This window comes from Neofelis nebulosa, chromosome 2 (assembly GCF_028018385.1).
Source record: "Neofelis nebulosa isolate mNeoNeb1 chromosome 2, mNeoNeb1.pri, whole genome shotgun sequence".
Classification (NCBI taxonomy): Eukaryota; Metazoa; Chordata; class Mammalia; order Carnivora; family Felidae; genus Neofelis; species Neofelis nebulosa.
Genome location: NC_080783.1, coordinates 176,093,766 through 176,117,513, shown reverse-complemented (window position 1 = coordinate 176,117,513; position 23,748 = coordinate 176,093,766). Strand labels below are relative to the sequence as shown.

At 47.1% G+C, this 23,748-nt stretch overlaps 1 protein-coding gene across 1 annotated transcript in view; it reads right to left on the bottom strand.

The window, feature by feature from the left end:
- Positions 1 to 23,748, bottom strand: part of C8B (complement C8 beta chain) — a 37,385-nt gene that overhangs the window by 3,507 nt on the left and 10,130 nt on the right. The window contains exons 4-10 of the mRNA XM_058717265.1: positions 22,036 to 22,177; positions 19,616 to 19,748; positions 17,037 to 17,234; positions 13,225 to 13,465; positions 11,229 to 11,357; positions 8,379 to 8,542; positions 1,223 to 1,376 (exon numbers count right to left, since the gene is read on the bottom strand). Coding sequence (XP_058573248.1) covers positions 1,223 to 1,376; positions 8,379 to 8,542; positions 11,229 to 11,357; positions 13,225 to 13,465; positions 17,037 to 17,234; positions 19,616 to 19,748; positions 22,036 to 22,177 — 1,161 coding nt within the window. The remainder of the gene's footprint in view (positions 1 to 1,222; positions 1,377 to 8,378; positions 8,543 to 11,228; positions 11,358 to 13,224; positions 13,466 to 17,036; positions 17,235 to 19,615; positions 19,749 to 22,035; positions 22,178 to 23,748) is intronic.

Genomic DNA, 23,748 nt, shown 5'->3' with positions numbered 1-23,748 from the left:
TTCTCCTGTCTCTGCCCGTTTGAGCTGGCTCTGTCCACAGAGGTTCTGCCCTAACTCCAGCTGGCTCCCTCCCTGGGTGCAGATCTGCTGGACCCAACTGCACCTGACACCCTCTTTTGGCTTCATGCTGGACTGGACTCTTCCTTGGCCATCATGACAGGAACACAAGATCCCAGGCCTCAGCCAACCCCAAATTTGCCCTGCTGATTGCAGTGGCCCCAGATATGGCCCTTGAAGTTAGGAATCAAGTTCAAGGGGCCCATCCTTGCTGCTGCTCCCCCATCCCCCCATCTTCTCACCATGCGTTGGTCAGGATGTGCACAGCCTAGGCCTGCTACTTCAGTTGCGTGATGTTGCCACCTGCCATGTCCATTGTGGCTGGAACCAAGGCATTCCGGCGGCCAGGGTAGCATGACCTAGTTGCCTACACTCTGACTTCTTGGGAAACAGGCTAACACTTGTCCTACTGGTCAGTACACTTCAGCGGCAAAGTCCAGCTTTCCCACTGGCTTGTAAACTGGTGGAATCATGGATCCTGTCTGCCAGCGGATTAAGCTGTGGATCAGCTTCACAGCCCTGATGCCATAGTGCAATCATCTGGTAGGCTTTTTCAAAGGCCGATCCCCAGTGATTCACTTTAACTAGTTCGGGCTGAGACCCAGGGCTCTGTGTTTGTGCAAAGCACCCTGGGTGATTCTCACATGCAGCTCGGGCTGAGATTTGCCTTAGAGGAACATCGTGCTATTTGCCCATGAGCTGCACCTGAGTAGGGGTGGGGGTGGGGGGCCTCTGTCCAATCCCACCTCATTGTGCTCCAAGGAGGCGGAGACTTCAGCAGTTGTGAGCCACACCCTGGCTGCAGATTAGATCTACCTGGAGAGGGTTTACCCTTCCCGATGAGGAGCTTTCTCCAGATTCTCACACAAGGATCCAGGTGGGGGCCCGAGCATCAGTAGCTCTGGGTCTCTTGAATGCCTGTTCAACATGGAGAAGCTCAGTTTACGAGGCTCCAAATGGCCAGGGGGCTCTTTTTGTCCCCCTGAGAAAGCAAAGAGGACTTCATGACAGACCCTGGGGCCTCAGGAAGAGGACCAGGGATTGATCTAGAACTCTTCTTGAGATACTCTGGAGGGCATATGGATTTGATGATGTGTTCTGGCCACAGTACCAGCCCCTCCAGATAATGTCTTTCACAAGGACACCAGCTGCCTGGAAAGGGTACCTTTCAGGACAGGAACTCCATTCCCTTGGCAAGGAGCACAGTGGCAAGAGCTGACTTCCTTCTGAAACTCCTCCAGGGCCCGCTTCATGTTTTGCCTTACTGTGCTGGAGTAGGCAAAGTCTGTGGCCGTCACCAGTTCATACAGAGGCTCTGCCTGGGGAGAGGAAAGGGATGTATTTCAACAGAAAATATTCACCAAATAGAAGGATAACGCAGGGTCCACAGGAATGAGCAAGGGGTCGGTGCACGGAGACAGGTGGATTCATCTGGAACTGGATGGATGCCCCATCCTCTGTTTGAACCATCCTATCCAATATCCACAGATAAACTCATCTGAGATCAGGTCAACTCTTACTGAATACCTCCTAAGTGCCAGGCATGAAGCATGAGTAATGAGTAAGATAAAATCCACACTCTCAAGAAACTCGGAATCCAGAGATAGAGACATGGTAACAGATTCTTATAGCACAGCAGGTCCGGAAACAGTGGAAACGTGGAATGCAGGCAGAGGAGAAGCTGGTTAACCTGCCTGTGGTTGGGGAGAGGAGGTGACTTTCAAGCAGCTCTTTGAAACTGTTCTAGAAGTTTCGTCCCAACATGGCTCCCCCATCCCAACTTGGCAAGAAGCATTCATGTCATGCAAGAACCACCATCACGAAGCCTTTCCCCAGCTCCCAAGTTCACAGCATGTCTTCCCACTATGAAGTGCTCAGAATACTGTCCAGTGCTCATCTGATACAAAGTCTCTTTACCCAATACAAATTCCATCTCTTTGCTCCTTTGTGGTCATTCATTATTATTATTATTATTATTATTTTATGTGTTGAAATCTCTTTTCCTTCTTGAATTAAGAAGGTAAGTTGCTGGAGATCAGGACTATATACTGCTCAGCTCTGGGGTCTAGAGTCTAGGGTCTAGCCCCAAGCTTAGTGAGAACAGCTAATAAAAGTGGATGGTCAATGAAAGGGGGTGGGAGGCTTCATCAGGGCAAAGGCAGCTGGCTGGGAGGAGAGGGGCGGAAAACAGAAACCTAGCCACAGAGAGCGAGCCGCTGGTCACCAGCGAACCTGGCAGTGTGCGACCAGAGGAAGCCACAGATGGCTGTGGGCTAGGAAAAGCCTGGGAAGAAGTGCAAAGAGGTAGTTAAAAATGTTTGGAGCCTCTGGGTCCTACTTTCAGCTCCAGGGCCAGGTTCCTCTCCAGATTTTGTCTCTGTTCCTGCCCTAATCCAGCTCTGGAGAGTTTAGGGTCTAAATGCAGGCAATCATACCTAATAGAAGCCTCCAGTGGGAAGAAAATTGCTTCCATTTCTTAATGCGTCTGATGCTGACCTTCGCTCCAGTGGGCAAAGCAAGGCCCCTCGGTGGTCCCATTGTCTCACCGTTTTGTGGTCAATGAATTGATCCAGAGGCGGTTTGCAGAAGCGTCCAGTCTGCTGGCCGCACGTGGGGGAGGGAAGGGGGGTTGGCTGTATACCAGTATGAGCTCCTCCAACAATCCGTATTCCCTGTCAGAGCACCTTGTAAGGCTGCCTTTAACCCCCCAGGCCTTCTCCTACCAGCACGGAGATGCGCTCCAGGACAGAGAGCAAGTCAGTGGCAGAACCCGAATAAACCTCCTCCCTGTGGTGTGTGCCAGAAGCTTTGCTGATGGTTCACAAACGTGAGCCCACTCCGTCCTCACAAGGTAGCAATTATCAGCCCCGTTTTCAGATGAGGTTAAGTGACCTGAACAAAGTCAAAGAGCTCATTAAATAGTATTTCCAGGACTCTAACCCAAAGCTTTTGTTTTTCTTACGAGCTCGTGATAATTATTGATAAAAATGGCTTCATTATTCCCATTTTCCAATTCCTATACCAGCGTTCCCCAAATTTTGCAGACTGGGGTTTGCCTTGGAACTGAGAAGCAACTCCTAGGACTCTATAGCTCCCTTTTAATTCTAAGTTAATATGGCATGATTGTCCCTTCTTTCGTTCCCTGGTCGTTCTTCTTTCGTTCGTTTCTCTCTTTTCTCCTCTTCTTCCTTTCTCCCCCATCTCTCTTCCTTATTTCTTCCCCCAAAACACAGTCCTAACTACTCATATTGACCACTGGGTCCTACGCACACTTGCCCTTGTGAACATTTTATTTATCATATTGCTGCAGAGAGATGGTCCTCGCTGTTTATTAAACTCCATGCCCTTCCTTGTGACGGACCCTGGTGATCACCATTCTTTTTTTCAACATTTTTTTTTTTTTTTTTAATTTATTTTTGGGACAGAGAGAGACAGAGCATGAACGGGGGAGGGGCAGAGAGAGAGGGAGACACAGAATCGGAAACAGGCTCCAGGCTCCGAGCCATCAGCCCAGAGCCTGACGCGGGGCTCGAACTCACGGACCGCGAGATCGTGACCTGGCTGAAGTCGGACGCTTAACCGACTGCGCCACCCAGGCGCCCCTCACCATTCTTAATGATAACGAAAAATTACTGGAATGGTAGCAGTAATCCGGTGCTGAACTAAATACATACATTATCTAATTTAATCTTTACAACAATCCTATTGAGGCAGACAGTCTTCTGTATCCCCGTTTTACAGATAGATGAAAAAGCTGTGGCACAGAAAAGTTAAAAAGATGGACCAGAGTCACACAGCCAGTAAGTGGCAGAAAAGGATTCGAACGGTCAGCATTGCGGTTTGTGTCCTTTCAGTGAATATTTTTGGATAGTTCAATGGACAGGTATTTACACCAAAGCAGTGGCATGAGAAAAGTGCAGTTTATTTTCCACTTGCCTCACTTAATAGCATATGATAGGCATTTCCCCATGCTGTTCAATATTCTTTGATACAAATATTTTCCTAGGTATAGATGGTTATATAAAGTGTTGTTTCAATTTATATTCTCATCTCATTTTATGAAAGTGCCCATCTCATTTCTCTCAATGATATCGAGTATTACAATTTTTTTTTTTTTTTGAGAGAGAGAGAGAAAGAGAGAGAGAGAGAGGGAGAGAACCTCAAACAGACTCCACTCTCAGCACAGAGCCCTACACATGGCTTGATCGCATGACCCGGGGATCATGACCTGAGTTGGATGCTCAACCAACTGAGCCACCCAGGCGCCCTGTTGAATATTATAGATTTTTAATCATTGTCAATTTGATAGGTAAAAAAATATCATGTTGTTACTTTTTCATTTCTTATTCCTAGGAAAGTTAAACATTTTGCATATTTATTCGTCATCTTAGTGCTAAGAGTTGTCTATTTCCTTTGAAATGTGTCTTTCTTAGAAATTGTATCATTCTTTATACATTTAGGATTTTGTTTGTGGCAAAATTATCTTGTGGGTGTGTTACCTGTCATTTAATTACATTCATGGTTTCCTTATTTGACATCCAGAATTTATTTTGGGGGGTGAGCTCCAATGGCTTGAGTCTGACATTATCTTACCAGGCAATGTTACCACAACATCTGTATTTTAACCCTTCTCTTGGTCAGAGTAATTTGCTGTTAAAGAATCTTTGAGTACGGCGATTTAGAAAGGTACGGTGGTCACACCTTCAGAAAGGTGTGATTATCACTGCTTACCAAGTGATCAGCTGCTTTTCTTTCTGGATACATAGCAGGGCTGCAATTCCCTGACGTTCTAAAGGGCAGGTTTGCAACATGACTTGTTTTGAGCAGTGGAAAGAGAGCAGAGGGGGCGTCCTTTCCAGGGTGAAGCCTTCAGGACAGAGTGAAGGGATATATCCCCTTCCCTTACCAATGCAGCGGTGATCTTCAGAGCATATGACCACATCAAGCCTCCGTGGCCCGGATCCCTGAGTGGCAATGCAAAAAGCCCCCTCCCCAATATACTTTGGGCATGTTGTGTGATTGAGAAATAAACTTGTGTTGTACTCAGTCCCTACGATTTGGGAAGTTTTTTCACTGCAGCATAACCAATGCCTTCCTGACCTCTGTGGGAACACCATTCACAACTGTATCTTTTCCTTCTACTCTGGGCAATGCCTGAGCTCTATACAGTAGCTTCTCCATCAGCTTGGACCTCAGACGACAACCTAGCCACCCTGGCTACTTACAGAAATGCTCACGAGTGGTTGAGTTTGTGACTAGGTTTGCCAGTCCAATACAGAATCTCCCCAGTTACAGCTGAATTTCAGATAAACAACAAATAATTTGGTCATACCAGTATGTCCCATGCAATATTTGGGGTATGCTTATATTAGGAAATTATCCATTATTCGTCTGAAATCCAAATTTAACTAGACATGCTATATTTTCCATTTGCCAAATCTGGCAATTTTTATGTGACTCCTTTAATAATGCAAAGTGTCTTTGGGACTTTTTTTATCCATTAACGACCCTAGCTTCTCCTTCAAGACATTGTCACTACACTGCCTTCAGTTACTTCATGTTGCAAAGAATTCTAAGACCAGAACCACCTTTATTTTTTTTTAGAATAGGTTTGTTTCTAGAAGTTAAAAAAAAAAATCACATCATAGGATGTGTTTCTGTATTGTTTTGCTCTCAGTACTTTTGCCCACTTTTCAATGAGTTCTGCATTTTGTGTCATCTGCTCAGGGACATTTCCCTTATTATGTCTGTGATGAATGCCATCTTCAAATTTAATCTTGTCTCTTTCTCAGGAAGAAGTCCTTGAGTTTCAGATTTCTCCTTCTGTACTCTCTTCCATCATATTTCTTTTACGTCATTGTTTTAATCTCTTTGTCTTTCGCTGCTACATTATGAGAACGTTTTTATGGCGCCTTCCCACATCACTGACTCAATTTTCTGCAGTGTCAATTCTGTTCTTTACAGTTTCCACTGTAGGCTTTCATCTGCTCTTGTGCCTTTGGTTCCGTGTAGTCAGCCACTTCCTTTTTCATCTGATGAGTGTCTAATACCTCAGCATCTCTTTTTTCTTTCCTGAATTCCTCATTTGCTTAAAGCTTACGATAAAAAGGCAAATGCATTCCAAAATTTACCTCTATTTTTCCACTTTTAGATGTAGGCTTGTCTTCTGAATCTTGAAGGTAATTTCAATCTTTTGCGTTTGGAGTTCTCTTTCTGTGTCCACGGCTATTTGTTAACTCTGGGCAAAGAGCTGTTTCTCTGTGTCGAAAGTCTATCAGTGAACAGTGCGAGGGGGCTCTTCGGTGTTCTTCTTCCCCGCCCACCTGGCTCCTACGCCAATCGTGTTTCAGGTCTTGATCCTCAAGAATGCTTTATGCATGCGACCCCTGGCCAACACTCTGTCTAGGAATTGCCTGTCTAGTGGCTTCTGCCGTCCTGGAAAACAATCGCCGCGCTAACTACCTGGCGGGCTGACTCTGCAGAGAAGAATTATTGTGAGATAATGTGGAGGCATCTGCAGTTTTCTCTTGCTGGAAAGAGTGCATGGAAGAGTGGGATGTCCAGAACATACATTTCCAACTCACGGCAGGGACTTACAAAAGGTAGGGCTTAAAAGTCTTCAGTAACCTCACCTCCCCAACTCCTGAAAACATCTCTGCTTCCTTCACCTTTTCCCCCTTTCAGCCCACACACCTGACAGTGTGATACTTTCTACTACATCACACACATGCTGGGCCTCTGTGTCTTTGGTAAAGTGCTGCATGCCTAAGACCGTGTTCAGGCCTGAGATACTTAGCATGCTGGCCTGCCCTACCTGTCTTCCTCTCTTCCTTCCTCTCTCTGTCTTTTTCACACACACACACACACACACACACACACACACACACCAGATCACATCACATGCCTGACACTTGACATTCCCAGTGCCCGCTCTGGCACATCCAACCCATTCAGGTAGGTGACCAGGGAAAACTCCATTAATTCTCGGTTTTGGGGAAAAAAAAATTCAGGTAAGGTGTAAGTGACAAGTAAAGACCAGGGATCTATTTTCCCCTGAGCTCTGTTCACTCCCATGCCCATCCGTGATACCAAGCAATGTCACCACACCATCAGCCAACCCCAGAGTTCTCTGGAGCTGCCTACAACCTACAGCTGACTTTATTCTCCTTGATGCTTGTCAGCAGCTGTACCCTAAGTGTCACTACTGAAAACAGCAGAGGACAGGATTTGAATGGCAGCCTTCTGTTCTGCAGAAACTATGCATTTGACATACAAATTAAGACACTGGGCAACTGCCAGGATTGGGAGCTGCAGAGCATCACGTGAAGAGCTCCGGTCCCTCGTCACCCCTCCTTGGCGGCAAGACTAAGTCCCGGGGGTGGGGTGGAGTGGGTGCCAAACAACCAGTGAGTGTACAGACAACAGCAAGGAGAGGATGGCCCGAGATGGAGCACGGACCCCGTGCAGAAGTCCCCACAGGCAAGGACCTACTACTGCTGATGTGTATGACAGTCCTGTTCTAGCAAACGTCCTCTTAGTTTAAGGTTGCAAAACTGCTCTTGTGTGGGTGACAGTTGGTTGGGATCATTAGTTTTTATTCACCAAACCCACAGGAAAGTCTGGAGGGGAGGGAAGAGGTCAAAGTCTCGGGCCCAGACCTAACAGAGACTCTTGAGCAGCCACAGATGGATGCTCCCTCGGTGACCTCGATTTTCATCAGCCACAAAACGGAGGTAAGCACACGCAATTTGAGGATTAGATGCAATAACATGCCCAAAGACCCTGGCAGAGTGTCAAGAATATAGTAGGTGCTCAAAACGTCACTGATCACCATGAAGTATTACCCTGTCCTGTACGACCGTCATGGCTGCCCGGGTCTTACCGGTTAGCACAGAGTGTATGTTTCACACTTGCATCTTTCTGCCTCTCCTCCAGCGGCTTAGTTCCTCTCACTGTGCAGGAACTTAGCAACTATTTGTTGGTTGAATGAATGTTAAAATAGGCAAATAGTGCCTGGAGAGAATCTCTGACCAAATGGAAACAGTATCAATTTAAGAAGGCTGGAACTAGAAGCTGATGGTTGATTTCCTTTAGCAACTTGGGAGCCTGAGTGGGAGGGAGTCAGGGGTCTCTAGCTGGTGCCCAACAGTTATTTTGTAATGGGTCCACTCCAGATACATTATCTACTATAATGTGTGTGCCTTGAGATTAGGGTGTGGGTCTTCTTGAGCTCTGTATCTCCCAGCCTGGCTCCTAGTAGCCCCTCATAAGCTGTTTACTAAATAGAGGAAAGGGTGGAGAGAGCAGCTCCCCAGATATACCTTAATTTTGATGATGTCTGGGTTGTACTGCACGGCGTCTCCCCACTCCTGCATCAGGTCCGCGGTCGGCAGCTCCTTATACGCCAGGGCGGTGATGTGCTCACTTGCCCCTCCTCGCACAAGGACCACCAAGTCATCCACCATGGTGTCTCTCTTGTTTCTGTCTGGAATCAACACAGAGACCTGGCATGTCAGGGGATCCACTTCGGCACCCTGGAATTTGCTGCAACCCAACCTAGTTACCATGATATTCACTAAGCTCATCCTGGAGGTGCCAGTAGACAAGATGCAATCCCACCAGCAAAGAAGTCACGACGCAAAGGGCAAAAGGCAACTCACCCAATCAAATAGGACACAAGTTGGGGGCAGGATAAGGAGGGGACATCTATAAATGCCAGTCACTGAGTCTATGGAAGATAGATACCTGATGGATATTCATATATATGGAGAGATTGATAGGTCATAGATATGTAAATAGGTTGATAGGGAGATAGGTTATGGATCATTAATGTGTCAGCCAGTAATCTAAGTGTTGTATTAACTCACTTAATCTTCACAATGAAATAGAACTATATAATCCTCATTTTGCAGATAAGAAATCTCAGGCACTAGGGGTCAAAAGGTTTATCCAGGTAGCCTTGCTGAAGCTCTAAGCTACATCTCTTCTTTGTATGGGATAACAGAGGCGGGAAAATTTGTAAAAGCTGGGCTTTGTGTGTGATAGATATCCACTAAAGAGCGTCTACTATAACATGATTATTATTTTGATCTATGTAGAGTTTCCCAGAAAGCCCTCAATCATATCAGTGAGTCCTGCCCATTCTAATTTGTCCATTCACCCCATGCCAAAAGAACTGTGTCAAGTGACCACTTAGCTTTGATCCCGCAACCCTGTGCACCATAGAAAGGAGTCTTGTATACTGCTGGTAGGGGGACAGCGGTACAACCGTTTTGGAAAACAGCTTTGCATTCACTAGTCCAGAAAAAGTACACAGTCTACAACCCACCAATTCTACTCCTGGGTGCATTCCTTGCAAAATACTTGCATGCGTGTGCCAGACAAGCACAGAAGAATGTTCTAGCAGCAGCGACTGCACTTGCGTGAAACAGGAAATAACTCAAATTCCACAGTGGAATGGACAAAGTATTATATTCATACATTAAAATACTAGGCAGCAATGGCAACTAGCTGTAGTTATACACACATGACAGTGAACGAAAACACCACCACCACCCAGAACTGAAAAGAGTATATTCCATCCATATAAAGTTCAAAAACAAGCAACACTGAACGGTGTTGGTTAGTGATCCGCATGGTGGTAAAACTATTAAGAAAGGAAGGATGTGTTTAACACAGAAGCAAGGATGGTGTTATCTCCAAAAGGGAGGGAGGAGTTTGCAAGTGATGAGGGTCCTGCCCAATATCCCATCTAGTGACCTGTGCAAGGGATCGCTTTACAAATCTCCTTTATTTCCTTTTTATTTTTTTAAGTTTATTTATTTTTGTGAGAGAGAAAGAGAGAGCAAAAGTGAGAGAATGTACACATGGGAGAGGAGCAGAGAGAGAGGGAGAGAGAGAGTCCCATGCAGGTTCTGTGCTGTCAATGCAGAGCCCAATGTGGGGCTCGATCCCACAAACCATGAGATCGTGACCTGAGTCCAAATCAAGAGTCGGACGTTAACCAACTGAGCCACCAAGGTGCTCCCTATGAGTCTTCTTTAAAGAGTACCTAGGGGCACCAGGGTGGTTCAGTCGGTTAAGCATCCGACTTCAGCTCAGGTCATGATATCACAGTTGGTGAGTTCGAGCCCCGCGTCAGGCTCTGTGCTGACAGCTCGAAGCCTGGAGCCTGCTTCAGATTCTGTGTCTGCCCCTCTCTGTGCCTCTCCCCTGCTCATGCTCTGTCTCTCTCAATAATAAACTTAAAAAACAAAATTGAAGAGCACCTGTGTTCTGTGCATGTCTCCCTTATGGGACTTATCTTCCAACCCAGCCCCACCAAAATGAGCAAATAAACAGTATCAATCACACATCAGTCAAAAGTGCAAGGGATGGTTCTAGACCAGCAGTTCATTTTGGTCGTTGTTTTATTTTGTTTTCCTTCAGGTGTTGGAACTCTTTCTCCGCGTATGATCCCCAGTGCAAGCTTAGTAAAGTGGAGCCGGTGGGGACTGCTCTTTGAGGTGCAGCAGAGGCCGGGGCCCGGGGCCCTGCTGATTGGTCTCTCTTTCCTACTCTACTTGCTGGGTTGATTCCCAGCTCCCTGGAATGACCTCCAGGTTCCCTGCTCCCGGACACTTGGCTTTGATACCTGCCCCCTCCAGTCTGGTCTCCCCTGCCGTGCGGACTCTGCTACATGATTTATGGCTTTGCCTGCTTCTCCAGTCTCTACCCCGCCCATTGTCTCGGAAGGACCAGCCTCCTCACCTGCCTCCCCCGCCTTCTCCACCGGCCTCCAGCCAGGCCAGCTCCTGGCCCCCAGAGTAAATTTCCATTGTCATTTTTTTCCTGCCTTAAAAACAACCTTGCCGCTTTACTCCCTGAGTGACAATTCCAACGTGCCCTCCTTTAGGAAGCCGGTCCTGATTCTCCAAACTGGGTTTGGTGCCATTGCTCCTTTAATTGTTTGCCTACTTCATGTGAGCACCACGAGGGTGGGAACACAATTTCGTTCACTTTTGTATGCCCAGCACATAGTGGGAGCTAGGTAAGTTTTTATTGAGTGAATTATGATTTTAATTGAAATTCCTTAGAATATCCAGTCTTTAGCTTGAAGAAAGATTCGGTTTGGGGGGATGCTAAGAAGGGAAAGATAATGAGCACAGATTTCACATGCCCCTGCCACTTACCTTTTATTTCCCTCAGAATACCCTGGCATGTGCCCACGGACACACCCAGACTGACGTAGACCTCCTCGATGGCAGCACCGATTTTGAAATCATTCTTGGCACAGGCTTGGACATCCTTAAGGGAGTAATCTGAAGGAAGCAAGAAAAGAGGCCCATGACCTAAAGGTAATTCACCCTGTCACCTTTTCCTGTCATCGATTCCAGAAGCCTTGCCCTTCCTGGGTGTCACGTCGCGTGACTCAGGTTCAAATCAACGGGTGGCCAGCCTGATGACCAACAACGCAGGCAGCCATGACATCAGGGGGGAGGCCTCATGAGAGGGCGACAGAACCTTCCCCTTTCAGGGTCCTCAAAGGCTCTGAGGGTCTTTGCTGCCCTCTCGAGAGTGGAAGTGCTCAGAGTTGTTTTCTGAGCCTCTAGGGGTCGATCCAGTAAGTACAGTTTGCTGTAGTATGTCCTCCTTCCCCTGACCCACTCTTCTTTAATCTTTGCTGGAGTAGAGAGGGCAAGTTCATTAATTAATTGAGGTGATATATTTAAAGTGTCTGGTCTAGGACCTGGCAAAGAGAAGGGGCCGATTTCTCTTATTTCTTCTTCATTTTTGCCTCATTCCCCACTTGTTTCTCCCTAATTCTCCCCAAGGCAAGCTCTCCTCCTGGGCTTGCTCAAACTTGGATGTGACTTGGTCAGCACCTTCCGCGGTACACTGAGGCCAGGCAAGGAGAGGAGAGCAGTCCTGACTACGGAGTTCTCCAGTGGTGTTAAGTGTATATCCGTTTTCCCTCCAAGCATGTTCCTGGAAATATGAATTTCGTGATAACATCTCTTGTAATTTTTGCAATAGTAAGTATTATAAGAAAATGTGCTTCCGTGGTCAAGTAAGTGTGACCAGCGTTGTATCAGAGGAGGTGGACAGGTCATTTTATGGCAGTAGCCTCGTGGGATGCTAAAGTGGGATTCATTATATGTTTCCCCAGTTTGTTTGATAACAGAATCCTTTTGCAGGAAGCAGTTTGAGGAAATAAGAAAAGTGCTCTGGAAACCAGCGGTATGGAGGAAGGTATCCTTGGCCTTAGTGAGAATGAAGCCACACCGGCATAAATTTATACACATTACAGACCATGTATCCTCTTGCAAGTGCAATGGCCTTATAACCAAGCCCTGGGTCCTCCACTGTGAACGGTGTGGCCCAGGGCAGGTCACCTAACGTGGCAAGTGCCAGAACCCTGGACTGGGAAGCAGGAATCACACCTTAGGCCTGCAGATGGTTACAAGTGGTAAGTCCTGTAATTACATCCACAGGGAGAAGAGATTGCCAAGGGGCATCAGGAGTTGGATGTTGGTTAGGTGGCTGTGGTAACAATCTGCGATCCTGCTACTTAAAACGGGGTTTACGGATCAGCAGCAATGACGTCATGTCAAAGCTTGTGCAGAATCTTGGGTTTCGCCTCAAAGTTACTGAGGGGACTTGCTAATCAATGAGAAGGAAAAAAATATAGTCAAGGTTGACTCCTAGGTTCTTGGCTTGAGCCACTGGTTGGATGGTGAAAGCATTCTGAGATGTGGATGACTGTGGAGGACACAAATTTGGGAAAGGAAAGCAAAAGCTGACTTTTGGGACATGGTAAGGTTGTGATGTTTGTTGGGCATCCAAACGGTGATGTCAGGGGGACATTCTGATGAGAGCTCTTGGGTGCTGGGAAGAGATCCAGGGGGAAACATACACTGGGAGTTCTCCACATATCGAAGACATTTAAAGCCATGAGACTGGATGCTGTTGTCTAGAGGAAATAGTTGTAGAAAAGAGGACTGCCCAGACAGAGGGCTGGGCGGAGGAGGACCCACTAACAGGTTACAAAAAGGAGAGATCTGCAAATGACACTACAGCCAGGGAGGGAGAAGGGAACTAGGAGCAAAACCCGTAACTCTCCTCCCACCACCTCACAGAGCTTGTGTGTGCCCCGGCAGGAGAGCCATAGTCCCCTGGGCAGCGTACCTGCTCTCTCCATGGCCTCTTTGTTCATAATGAGTGTGTATTCGTAAATGCCCCCCAGCACGGCCTCTGTGATGTAGTGGGTCCCGAAATCACGGAAGAGATCTCTGTACTCCCCGTAACTGTACTCCAGGGGCAGCAGCTTGACTCTCTGAAGGAGTTCGTAATGGAGCATGAGGCTTCTGGGCTTCAGCTTGTAACGTGCTACTTCAAGGTCAGAGCGCGCGTGCAGAAATGTGCTTTTCTAAATGAAATACCAACATGGGAAAAGCAGACCTTTAAAGTTAGGAATCTGGAACAAGAGGATGAACTTTACAAATACCATCCGATGTTCCTGGCCTGGGGTCGTCACTCTTATGATTCCTTTAGGATACTTGGGGGAAGACGGTCTCTTTGACAAACTTTCATTTCTCATAAATATTCCGATGTCCTTTCAGCTTGGGAGAGTTTGCTCTTAACTCACCTCCTTATGGCGGCAAAGAAGGAACGAGAAGGGTAGGTGGCCAGAAGCAGAGATGGCAGGGAGCAGCAGGAACACTTTGGGACCACTCTGGTGGGATTCAGGGTCTGCCTGCCTGCAAAGGCAGGCTCTTTGTTTGGGCTTTTTAAATTCCAAAGAAAGGCCGCTCAAGAAAGAGTGAAAGTGATGCCTTAGGAAGGCTAGGCATTATAGTGCATGGCAAGAGTCAGCCAGCTACAAGCCTGCACGCCACATCAGGTGCCTGGTGTTATAAATAGAGCTTTTTTTTAGGAGGCAGCCACGCCCTGTCATTTGTGCGCTGTCCATAGCTGCTGTCACCCTACCACGGCAAAGCTGACTAGCTGTGACAGAGACCCTATGGTCCTACAAGGCCTAAAGTACTTACTATCTTGACATTTACAGAAAAAGTTTGGTGACCCCTGGTGTGGGGGATAGGCTGAGAGATGGCGATGGGAGGTGATGTGCAAACATCCTGATGTGCAAGAATAATCTGAAGTGAGAGTTTCCTATCCTTACTCTCACCTCATTCTAGTTCTGCCCCAGAGACTCATGACTCTCCCTTCCAAGCTAAGCAGTGCTCTGTTCACGATTTTTCTAAATACTGTAGGTTTCTTTTCCTGCTCGGGTTTGGATAAAACCTTCCCACTCATCTCCCTCTGTTCTCTAGCCTGCCGTCAATGTTCCAATCAGAGCTGGCGTCTTAAAACCCTGATGGTATTACAGACATGCCTTGTTTTATGGCACTTCATGGATACCGTGATTTTTAGAAAGTGAAGGTTTGTGGCAACCCTACGTTGAGCAAGTCGACTGGCACCATTTTCCAATAGCATTGGCTCACTTTGTGTGCCTGTGCCCCATTCTGGTAATTCTGGCAATACTTCAACTTTTGCATTGCTATTATATTTGTTATGGTGATCAGTGATTATACCCTGCCGAAATCTCACATGATGGCCAGCATTTTTAGTAACAAAGTATTTTTAATTAAGGTATGTACATTGTTATTTTAGACATAATGCTACTGCATGCTTAATAGACTATAGTGTAAACATAACTTTTGTATGCACAGGGAAACCAAAAAATTCATAGGACTCACTTTATTGTGAATTCACTTTATCGTAGTGTTCTTGAGCTAAACCTGCGATATCTCTGAGGGATGCCTCTATCATAATGCCCCTCTGGGCTTAAAACAAAAGCCTGCATTGGCTCTCTATTGTCTCCTGAATAAAATCTATTCCCTTACGGTGAATATAAGAACTCACGCCCTGTCCCCTGGTAGTGAAGTGTTCCTCCCCATACCTTACCACTTTCTGCCCCCCACACCACACTCCAGCCCTAATCCAACTTCTCACTGTTTGCCAAATCTATTCTTTTCATAATACAATTTTGCACATGCTGTTCCTTTTGCCTTAAATGCTCTTCTCTCCCTTTTCGGCTCGACACGCGTCTACTAATATTTTCAATACTCCTTAGCTGTTGCTGCCTATGTGACACCATCCCTGAATTTCCCAGACACACACACACCATTTTCTAGGACTGCATTGCACTTTGCTTATATTTCCTTTATAGCACAAACCAGGCTGCATTACAACTGATATAAAAAAATTAAGAATTAGTTGACTGCATACACGTTTGCCTCTCCTCCTAGACTGTGAGCTCGAAGGCAAGAATCAGGTTGTATTTGTCTCTGTACCCCAAGCCTACTATAGTGCCCAGAACACTGTAAGCACGCTATCACTGGATATTTGAGTCAGGGAGGCAGGGAGGGAGGGGCTAAGCAGGAGAAAGGGAAGGAGTAAACAGATGGCATTTTCTCTTTTCTTCATTTTCTCCCCAACAAAGTATGATCCTTTTCATTAATACCACCCTTCATCACTGTATTTCAGTCTTAACCACCTACTAGGTGCCATTCTAAGTCTAAAGATGGAAGAAACAGCCTCTGCCTCCAAGTTGCTCAGAGCCTAGAAGGAAAAACCAAGACAGTAACAGACCCATTAGCATTTACTACTCATTTTCTCCTGGTTGGTATTTCAGCAGCAGAGCCCTTTCTGAGCCCCTCACCACTTTCTCCTCCTATGAATCATTAGAGACGACCTGGTCTCCAGGTTCCACTCAGATTAATTTTCTAACACATTTCACCCAAGTTGAAAACGCTTAGTGGCTGGAGAATAAAATGCACCTTCCTTGCTCGGGAACTCAAGGTTCCTCAAGGCTGCCTGTCACCTGCTTCTCTAACATCATATCCCAATACTTCCCAGTCCAATTACTCCTCTTCTACCAACTCACGGGCTTTGACCTTCATCTTACGGGCCAGGGGGAACAGGCGGCATGATTAGATTAGTATCATGGAAACGTCTTTCTGGCAGCACATAAATCTCAGGGGCAAGTTGGGAGACAGGAGAGCCCTAAGGCGGGGGCCATGCAGGAGGTGCAAGTGTCCGGGCTACTTAAGATGTAATCACAGTTAGATTAAGAAATATTGGAATGTGACACTGAAGGATCTGGTGGCCAAAAAATGTGGAGATGAGAAGAGAGCGAAACAGGATTCTGAAATGCTTAGGTTGGAAAACCAGAAGGAAACAAATGCTATTTAGCACAGAAAATGTAGGAGGAAGAGCCTGCTTGGAGTGTCAGCGAGGCATCCAGGTAATGATGCCCATAAGAGTGTGCTGTGCAGGACAAAGTATAACAGAAAGGTCAGAAGCAATAATGAAGGTGTGTGGCTTGCCCTGGTGGCGGGGTGGGGTGGGGGCAGTGGGGGGTGGGTGGGGAGGGAGAATGAACAGAGGTCAACTGGGGTAGCTGAAGGGTAAGAAGAGAAGATGGTCACGAATTAAATAAAGAACAGGTGGGGAGATTAGACCCCAGAAAGGAAAGTGATGAGGAGCAGAAAGCAAGTGGGAGGAACAGGTGAATGATGGTGTGGCCGACTCCAGCAGAGGCCCCAAGCCATCCGACAAGAAGGGTCTTGGGTGACATCCTGGAGGGGGAACTTCAGCTGAATGTTTAGGACAGAAGTTAGAGGCTGAAACGTCTCCAGAGTGGATATGGTCTGGGAAAGCTACCTGCTCAAGTTTAAGGAAAACCACAAGATAAAGCTCATTGGAAAATGAGAGAATGTAAACATAAAAGAAGAAAATAATGATATGCCACACTGCCCGGCCTTTCTAAGAAGTCAGTTCAAGGAAGACCACCCTGTTTTCTGGTGAACAGATTTTCAGGACCACGGAAATACAGGCTGGTTGCTAGGCCTAGCAGTAGTGGGGAATACAGACACAGCTGGGCATGAAAATCGACATGGATGCATGGGAACTGAAGGCCAGCAAAGGGTACTTACGGTGTGAGAGAATCGTTTGATTCTGCGAATAAAATGTTTGCCGTTAGCACTCGTGCTGCTAATGCCAACTTCAAATATTCCACGTATTTTTAAACCAAAGCCGGAACTAGACATGCTTTTTTCTCTCTCCGTGATGCTACGTTCAAAATCTGAGTATGACTCATATTCTGTCAGCACAAATTCGTATTTGCCTTGGGTCTAAGGGAAGAAAAAAGAAAAGGTTTCTTACTTGCTTTGACTCACCTCAGTTCCGTACAAGTCAACAGGTACCCATTGAACTCTTAACATGTTCTGGGCTCTCAACTAGAGCCTCTGGATACAGGAATCTCAGAGCCAACTGTGCGCCCAGCCCCAGGGCTCCTAATCCAGTAGGAGAGTCAGACTGTGGGTGATACTCAGAGGTGAGTGTGTGATTTGGGTTTCAACTGGCAGAAATGCAGGAGGGCGTTCTGGACTGGGGACTCGGCTTAGGCAAAGGCACACGGGTGGAAAAGAATAGGATGTACTCTACGAAGTAAAGGGATTCTAGGGTAGCTGACCACGAAGACGCAACAGTGAGGGGAAGGGACAGGGGTCGTGAGGGAATGTGCTGTCATCAAAACACTGAGGTTTCTGTATTACTTGGTCCGAAATTTGGACTCAATCCAAGATGAGCCAACATGGATGTAGCTGAGCCTCCAGAAGATCATTCTGGGACAGCACGGTGGTTGGACTGGAAGGGCTGAATCTGGAGTCAGAGAGACAGGCTGGTGAGAAGATTGTAAGGGGAGAGCAGCTGACAGCTGATGAGGTGTGGTCAAAGGCGGCACAGTGGGGACAAAGTGACAGGGGCAGGGAAGTGCCTCCCGGAGAACTTAGAACTGTTTGCTCAAAAATCAGTTCTCGTTCTGTGTCCAAGGTACTGCCTCGATGTCCTTGGAGGGACCAGTCCCAATGGTCTCTGCCCCCACATATTGGCTTCTGATTGCCTGCAGTTCCCATAACACTAAGCTGCTGAGGAAGGGAGCTGAGGTGAGTCTGACTGTGGCCTGGGGTAAGGTTGCCTGAGGTGGAACGCACCCCTGCCATTTTCTAGTTGAGCAACCTTCGACAACAGGCTGAACCTCTGTATGCTCAATGTCTTTTTTTTAATTTTTAAAAAAAAATTTTTTTTAACGTTTATTTATTTTTGAGACAGAGAGAGACAGAGCATGAACGGGGGAGGGGCAGAGAGAGAGGGAGACACAGAATTGGAAGCAGGCTCCAGGCTCTGAGCCATCAGCCCAGAGCCCGATGTGGGGCTCGAACTCACAGACTGCGAGATGGTGACCTGAGTCGAAGTCGGATGCTTAACTGACTGAGCCACCCAGGTGCCCCTCTTTTTTTTTTTTTAAGTTTATTTTTATTTATTTTGAGAGAGAGAGAGAGAGAGAGAGAGAGAGAGAGAGAGAGAGAGAGAGCAGGGGAGGGGGAGGGAAAGAGGGAGACAAACAGAATCCCAAGTAGGCTCTGTGCCGTCAGCCCAGCACCCGATGCAGGGCTTGAACCCACGAACTGTGAAATTATGACCTGAGCTGAGATCAAGGGTCGACGCCTAATGGACTGAGCCGCCCAGGCCCCCCTGCCTCAGTTTCTTCATGTGTCAAATAGAGACGATGTTTGTCCCTTCCATTGGACTTGTTCTGAGGATTGAGTCTGTATGGATACAACATCACACAGGGCCTGACACAGCACTCCAAAAGCACTGGCTATGCAGAGAGACTTACGATGTATGTCCTGCCAGGTCAGGGGCTATTTTAACTGGGATGGTAACTCAGCTGCTCTGAGATCCTCCCTTGAAGGTAGAGGCCCCAGGGGTGCCAGTGGGCACCGCGGGGGAGGTTGTGTTTGTCCATGGCTCATTTATTTTTCTTTTTTCTTTTTTAGCCAATACGTACATGTGGAGAGAAGAAGGGGAGGAGGAGGAGGAGGAGGAGGAGGAGGAGGAGGAGGAGGAGGAGAAGGTCGTAACCTAACCCTTGGAACTGCATAATTAATGACAGAGAACAAACTATGGGTTGACAGAGGGAGGTGGGTGGGGGGATGGGCTAGATGGGTGATGGGTATTGAGTGCATTTGTTGGGATGAGCACTGGGTGTCACATGTAAGTGATGAATCAATGAATTCTACAATATTGCAGTGTATATTAACTAAAATTTAGATTAAAAATAATAAAAAATGTGGGGTGTCTGGGTGGCTCAGCCGGGTAAGCATCTGACTCCGGCTCAGGTCATGATCTCATGGTCCATGGGTTCGAGCCCTACATTGGGCTCTGCGCTGACAGCTCAGGGCCTAGAGCCTGCTTTGGATTCTGTGTCTCCTTCTCTCTCTGCCCCTCCCCTGCCTGCTCATGCTCTGTCTGTCTCTCTCTCTCTCTTAAAAATAAATAAACATTAAAAAAATTTAAAAAAAAAAACCAAAAACTGAAGCTCGAAGAGAAAACAGCAATACATCCAAGCTGATGCAGCGGCTCACAGGGTTGGGCCTCAACTCCGTGCTAGCTGGCTTCTTAGTGTGCGTTCCCCCCGTTGCCCTGCAGTGGCTTCCTGCCTGCCACATACCTGTGGGGTGTAGCTTTCCACATTGTATGGCTTCCTAAATCTCGTGTTCAGTATGTAATGGGGGGAGCATCCACCGGCGTAATACCTGTGATCGAGGACAGGGCCCTCGAAGCTGTTTGTGAACAGATTGATCCTGCAGGGAAGGCATGGACAGGGGGAAGAGGTTAGGGTGATCTCAGTTTACGTAAGCTCAGCTGGCAGACCCTAATGAGTGGAACCGAAGCTCCTGGGTACAGTGTCCAAGAACCTGAGTATCTGGTCCAAAACAGCTTTTCAGCTTCCTGTGTGGCCCTTCCGGACCACAATCATATACCTAGTCCGGCACTGGGAGATGCTTGTTCCCTTCCAATCTACTCTGCTCCTTCTCTGTTGGGTCAGTGCTGTTCCCCGTGCCCAGAATGCCATTCCAGCCACTCAGTGTTGTATCTCTTTTTTCCTTATCTTCTTTGTGGGAAGCCTTCACTAGCATTTGCATGCTAAGCTAGAGGCCCTCCTAAGACCCCTTGCTTGCCCCTCAAGTAGCTACTGTTCTCTATTTTCACAGTTACCTTATGAGAATGGTTTAGCAAAATAGATAAGAAAATAGACTCTGGAGTCAGATGCCTGGGGTCAAATCCCTGCTCTGCCATTTACTAGTAATGCGATCTCAGGCAAGCCAGCTTGCCTCTCTGTACCTTGGTCTCTGCATCTGTAAAATGGGGACAAGGAAAATTTATTCTTAATTTCTGTATGATCTCCATCATGAGACACCAAATAATTGTCATTTGCTGAGACAGACTATGTCTAGACTATGTCTAGAAACAGAGCAGGGTGTGACTCCACATATGGATCACCTTCTATAGCATCCCCCCGCCCCCCAATCCCTGGGCAGTAGATATCACTGTGTGTATTTAGAAGGGATGAAAATCAGTGTGTAGCCTTATTTCTCACTGCCTCCTAAGGCAGCCTTCCGTTCCTGACCAGCTCTGACGACTACTGAAAGCTCTTTTCTTGTTGAAAGGAGCTCTGTGTTCTCTCAGCCTCTGTGCACTGGCCTCAGTTCTGTTCCTAACAGAATTGTCATAGGCTCTCTTTCCTGTGACAGAGGTCCACGCATCGTAAGAACGCCTAAGTGTTTATTTTCTTTAACCAACGCAATGTGGTGCTCACTTTGCGGAGGCGACTCTTCTTATCGATTTACACGTATTGGCTCATGTAATCCTTAAGAAGATTAATCCTTGAGATAGCTATCATGGTGATGATGTCCACTTTACGGAGCAGGGAAGTAAGGCACAGAGGGTAACTGACCGGCCCAAGGTCTCACTGCCAGTCTGCGTCCTTTCCCCACACAAGCTGCCGCCTACTGGCTTGTCGTCAGTAATCATATTAGCTTATTTGATCCTCACAGAACTCGAGAGAAAGTTATTATTCACTGCCTGCTACAGATGACAAAACTGAAGCCCCACATAGATACGTGCCTCACCGGAGGTCCCACGACCAGCGAGCTGTCATTCTGTCCCCTCCTACAGGGTCCAGTCTGGCCCTACTGCTGGCTTGCAATGCCTACTCAGTCACCCTCTTAGCCCTGTGACCCCTAGGAACTCTCTTAACTTTTGCAGACCTCAGTTTCCTTATTGAGGAGGCGGGGACTATAATAACCAGCTTATAAAGTGGTGCTGAGAGCAAGTCTTCCTCGCATGAGAAGTCTCTTTCCTTAATGACAACCTTTGGGGAGCGAGATTTGATTTTGTGTGTGTGTGTGTTTTTTTTAATTTTTTTTAACGTTTATTTATTTTTGAGACAGAGAGAGACAGAGCATGAACAGGGGAGGGTCAGAGAGAGGGAGACACAGAATCTGAAGCAGGCTCCAGGCTCTAAGCTGTCAGCACAGAGCCCGACGCGGGGCTCGAACTCACGGACCGTGAGATCATGACCCGGGCTGAAGTCAGACGCATAACCGACCGAGCCACCCAGGCGCCCTCAGAAACCCACTTTTTCACTAACTACTTAGGAGCCTACCCTCTGGGCCAGGCCCTATGCTGGGACCTAGAGCTAGAGAAGAAGCTAAACCTCCCCCGCAAGTTGTCAGTAGGATTCAGAGGTAATGCCGAGAAAGCACGGAGAACAGTCACACGGCAGGTGCTGAGTAAACATGCACCCCCAGCCCTGCTATGAGGCCCGTGTGGTCTCCGAGCACAGCTCCGTCTCTAGTGTTCCTGACCCAGCCCTCCGCACGGCCCGTGTCTAGCCACAGGACATGTCCCTGGAGCTCCCTGGAGCTGTGTTCAGAGAGTAGCTACAAGCATCCACTTACGTTACGTCTTTTTTTTTTGGAAAAGAAGAAAGGAGCCACTGTGTTAATATCAGCTCCCTTCCTCTCCTCCAGAATTTCACTGAATTCTGTGCTGTCCCATCTACACAACAGAAGGACAGTAACTCACCCACTGGCCAGACGGCCAATTGCCCAGTACTGGTCCATTTCATGCTGACATTTTTTATAAATCCTCCTACAGTTGGCTTCATCTGACTGGTCTCCACAGTCGTTGTCCCCGTTGCAGAGAAGCCTGCGGTTTACACACCTCCCTGGAAGGAGAAAGGGTGTTACCCTTAGGCACGTGGCTGCCGAGAGGGAAACGACGGGGATGAGCACCTACTACGTGCCAGATATTCACTTTATTCCCCCAAAGAGGCCAGTGTTGTATTTCTGAACCCACTTTGAGGGGAGGTTATTAAGGGTGGGGAAAAGGGAAGTGTCTACGTGGCCGGGGTCGAAGTGGCCAGACCGGAGGCAAATCTAGACTTCTCTCCCTGAGGCTGGTGAGGAGAGGTGGGTTTGGTGGGTCCTGTGGGTAGCACTAGCTGTGTGACCTTCCACGGGCTACCTAACCTGCCTCGATCTTCTTGTCTCTAAAACAGGGAAGTCATCTCCTCTTCCCTTCCAGGGCTGTTGACACTTTTGCTTCCTTTGAATGCTTTCCCCTCTGACTTGACTCCCTTTCTTGTTTGCATATTCTTAGGGGTTAAGCCTATAAGACAGGTGACCCTGTTTCCTTAGAGATGTCTGATCATTTTTAACCAATATCAAAAGCAGAAGAATTCAATTTGGTCTTCAAATGTTTCTTACAAGGCACTTAAACTAAAGCCTGCCTGAATGACCATTATGGTTCTGGTCGGAATCATGGAACACTGGCCATAATGAGTCCATGGACACACTATAAAAGTCTTTCAGATTTATTAGACAGAATTCTTGCATTTGCAATAAGCCCTGGAAATCGCTCTGAAAATCTCTAACCCATTCTTAAAAAATCCTGAAGCACGCCCGGTCCACATGGGTACAGAGAACATAGAGAGGTTGCAATTCCCATCTAGATCATCTTGGGTCAAAATACTCTTACGTTTGCTGGGGAAGTGGCGAAATAGAGAGACATGTGCTTGCTTGAATTAACTAGATGTGAGTTGAAAAGACAAGTGTTTACTTAGTTCTGCAGTAGATGAGTATTGTACGCTCCTCCCTTCATTCCCTTAATCAAAACTTTTTACTGACTCTCATGCATTAGGGGTTCCACTATACTTGGTTATGCAGAAATGCAAACGTCAAGAGCTACTTCTGCAAACATTTTTCAGAGGTAAGTGGCCTAAACACCCGATGGAACGGCTGTAGGCTTTCCATGTTGTCCTCAGTCCCAGGCCTCTGAGAGCCAGCAGGGCTCAGAGTCTGCAAAGAGCTTTCATTCCCACTGTGTCACCTGATGCTTCTAGTATGCTTGTAAGGTATTAACGTCACTTCCGATTTTCTGTTACGAGAACCGACGTGCAGAAAGGCTAAGTGACTTCTCCTAGGTCACAAAGTCAAAATAAGACCTGGCTCGAGGTTTCTGATCCCAGCACACGTACGTGTTTTTGTTGTCCTTAATGCCTGTGAATGTGATTTGCATTTCCAAATTTCTAACTGCCGCTTTTCTACTTGGCTGCTGCGTGATCTTGGGCAAGTAACTTCCCCAAGTCTTAATTTGTCAATTTGTAAAATGGGGATAATATTGATGCCTATTTTATAGGGCTGTTTTTGTGAAATAATACACGGGAAGAGAGGACAAGGAAGGCTCCCGGCCTGACCCATGACCCTGACCTTGAGCAGCAGGTAATGGCCAGTGCCC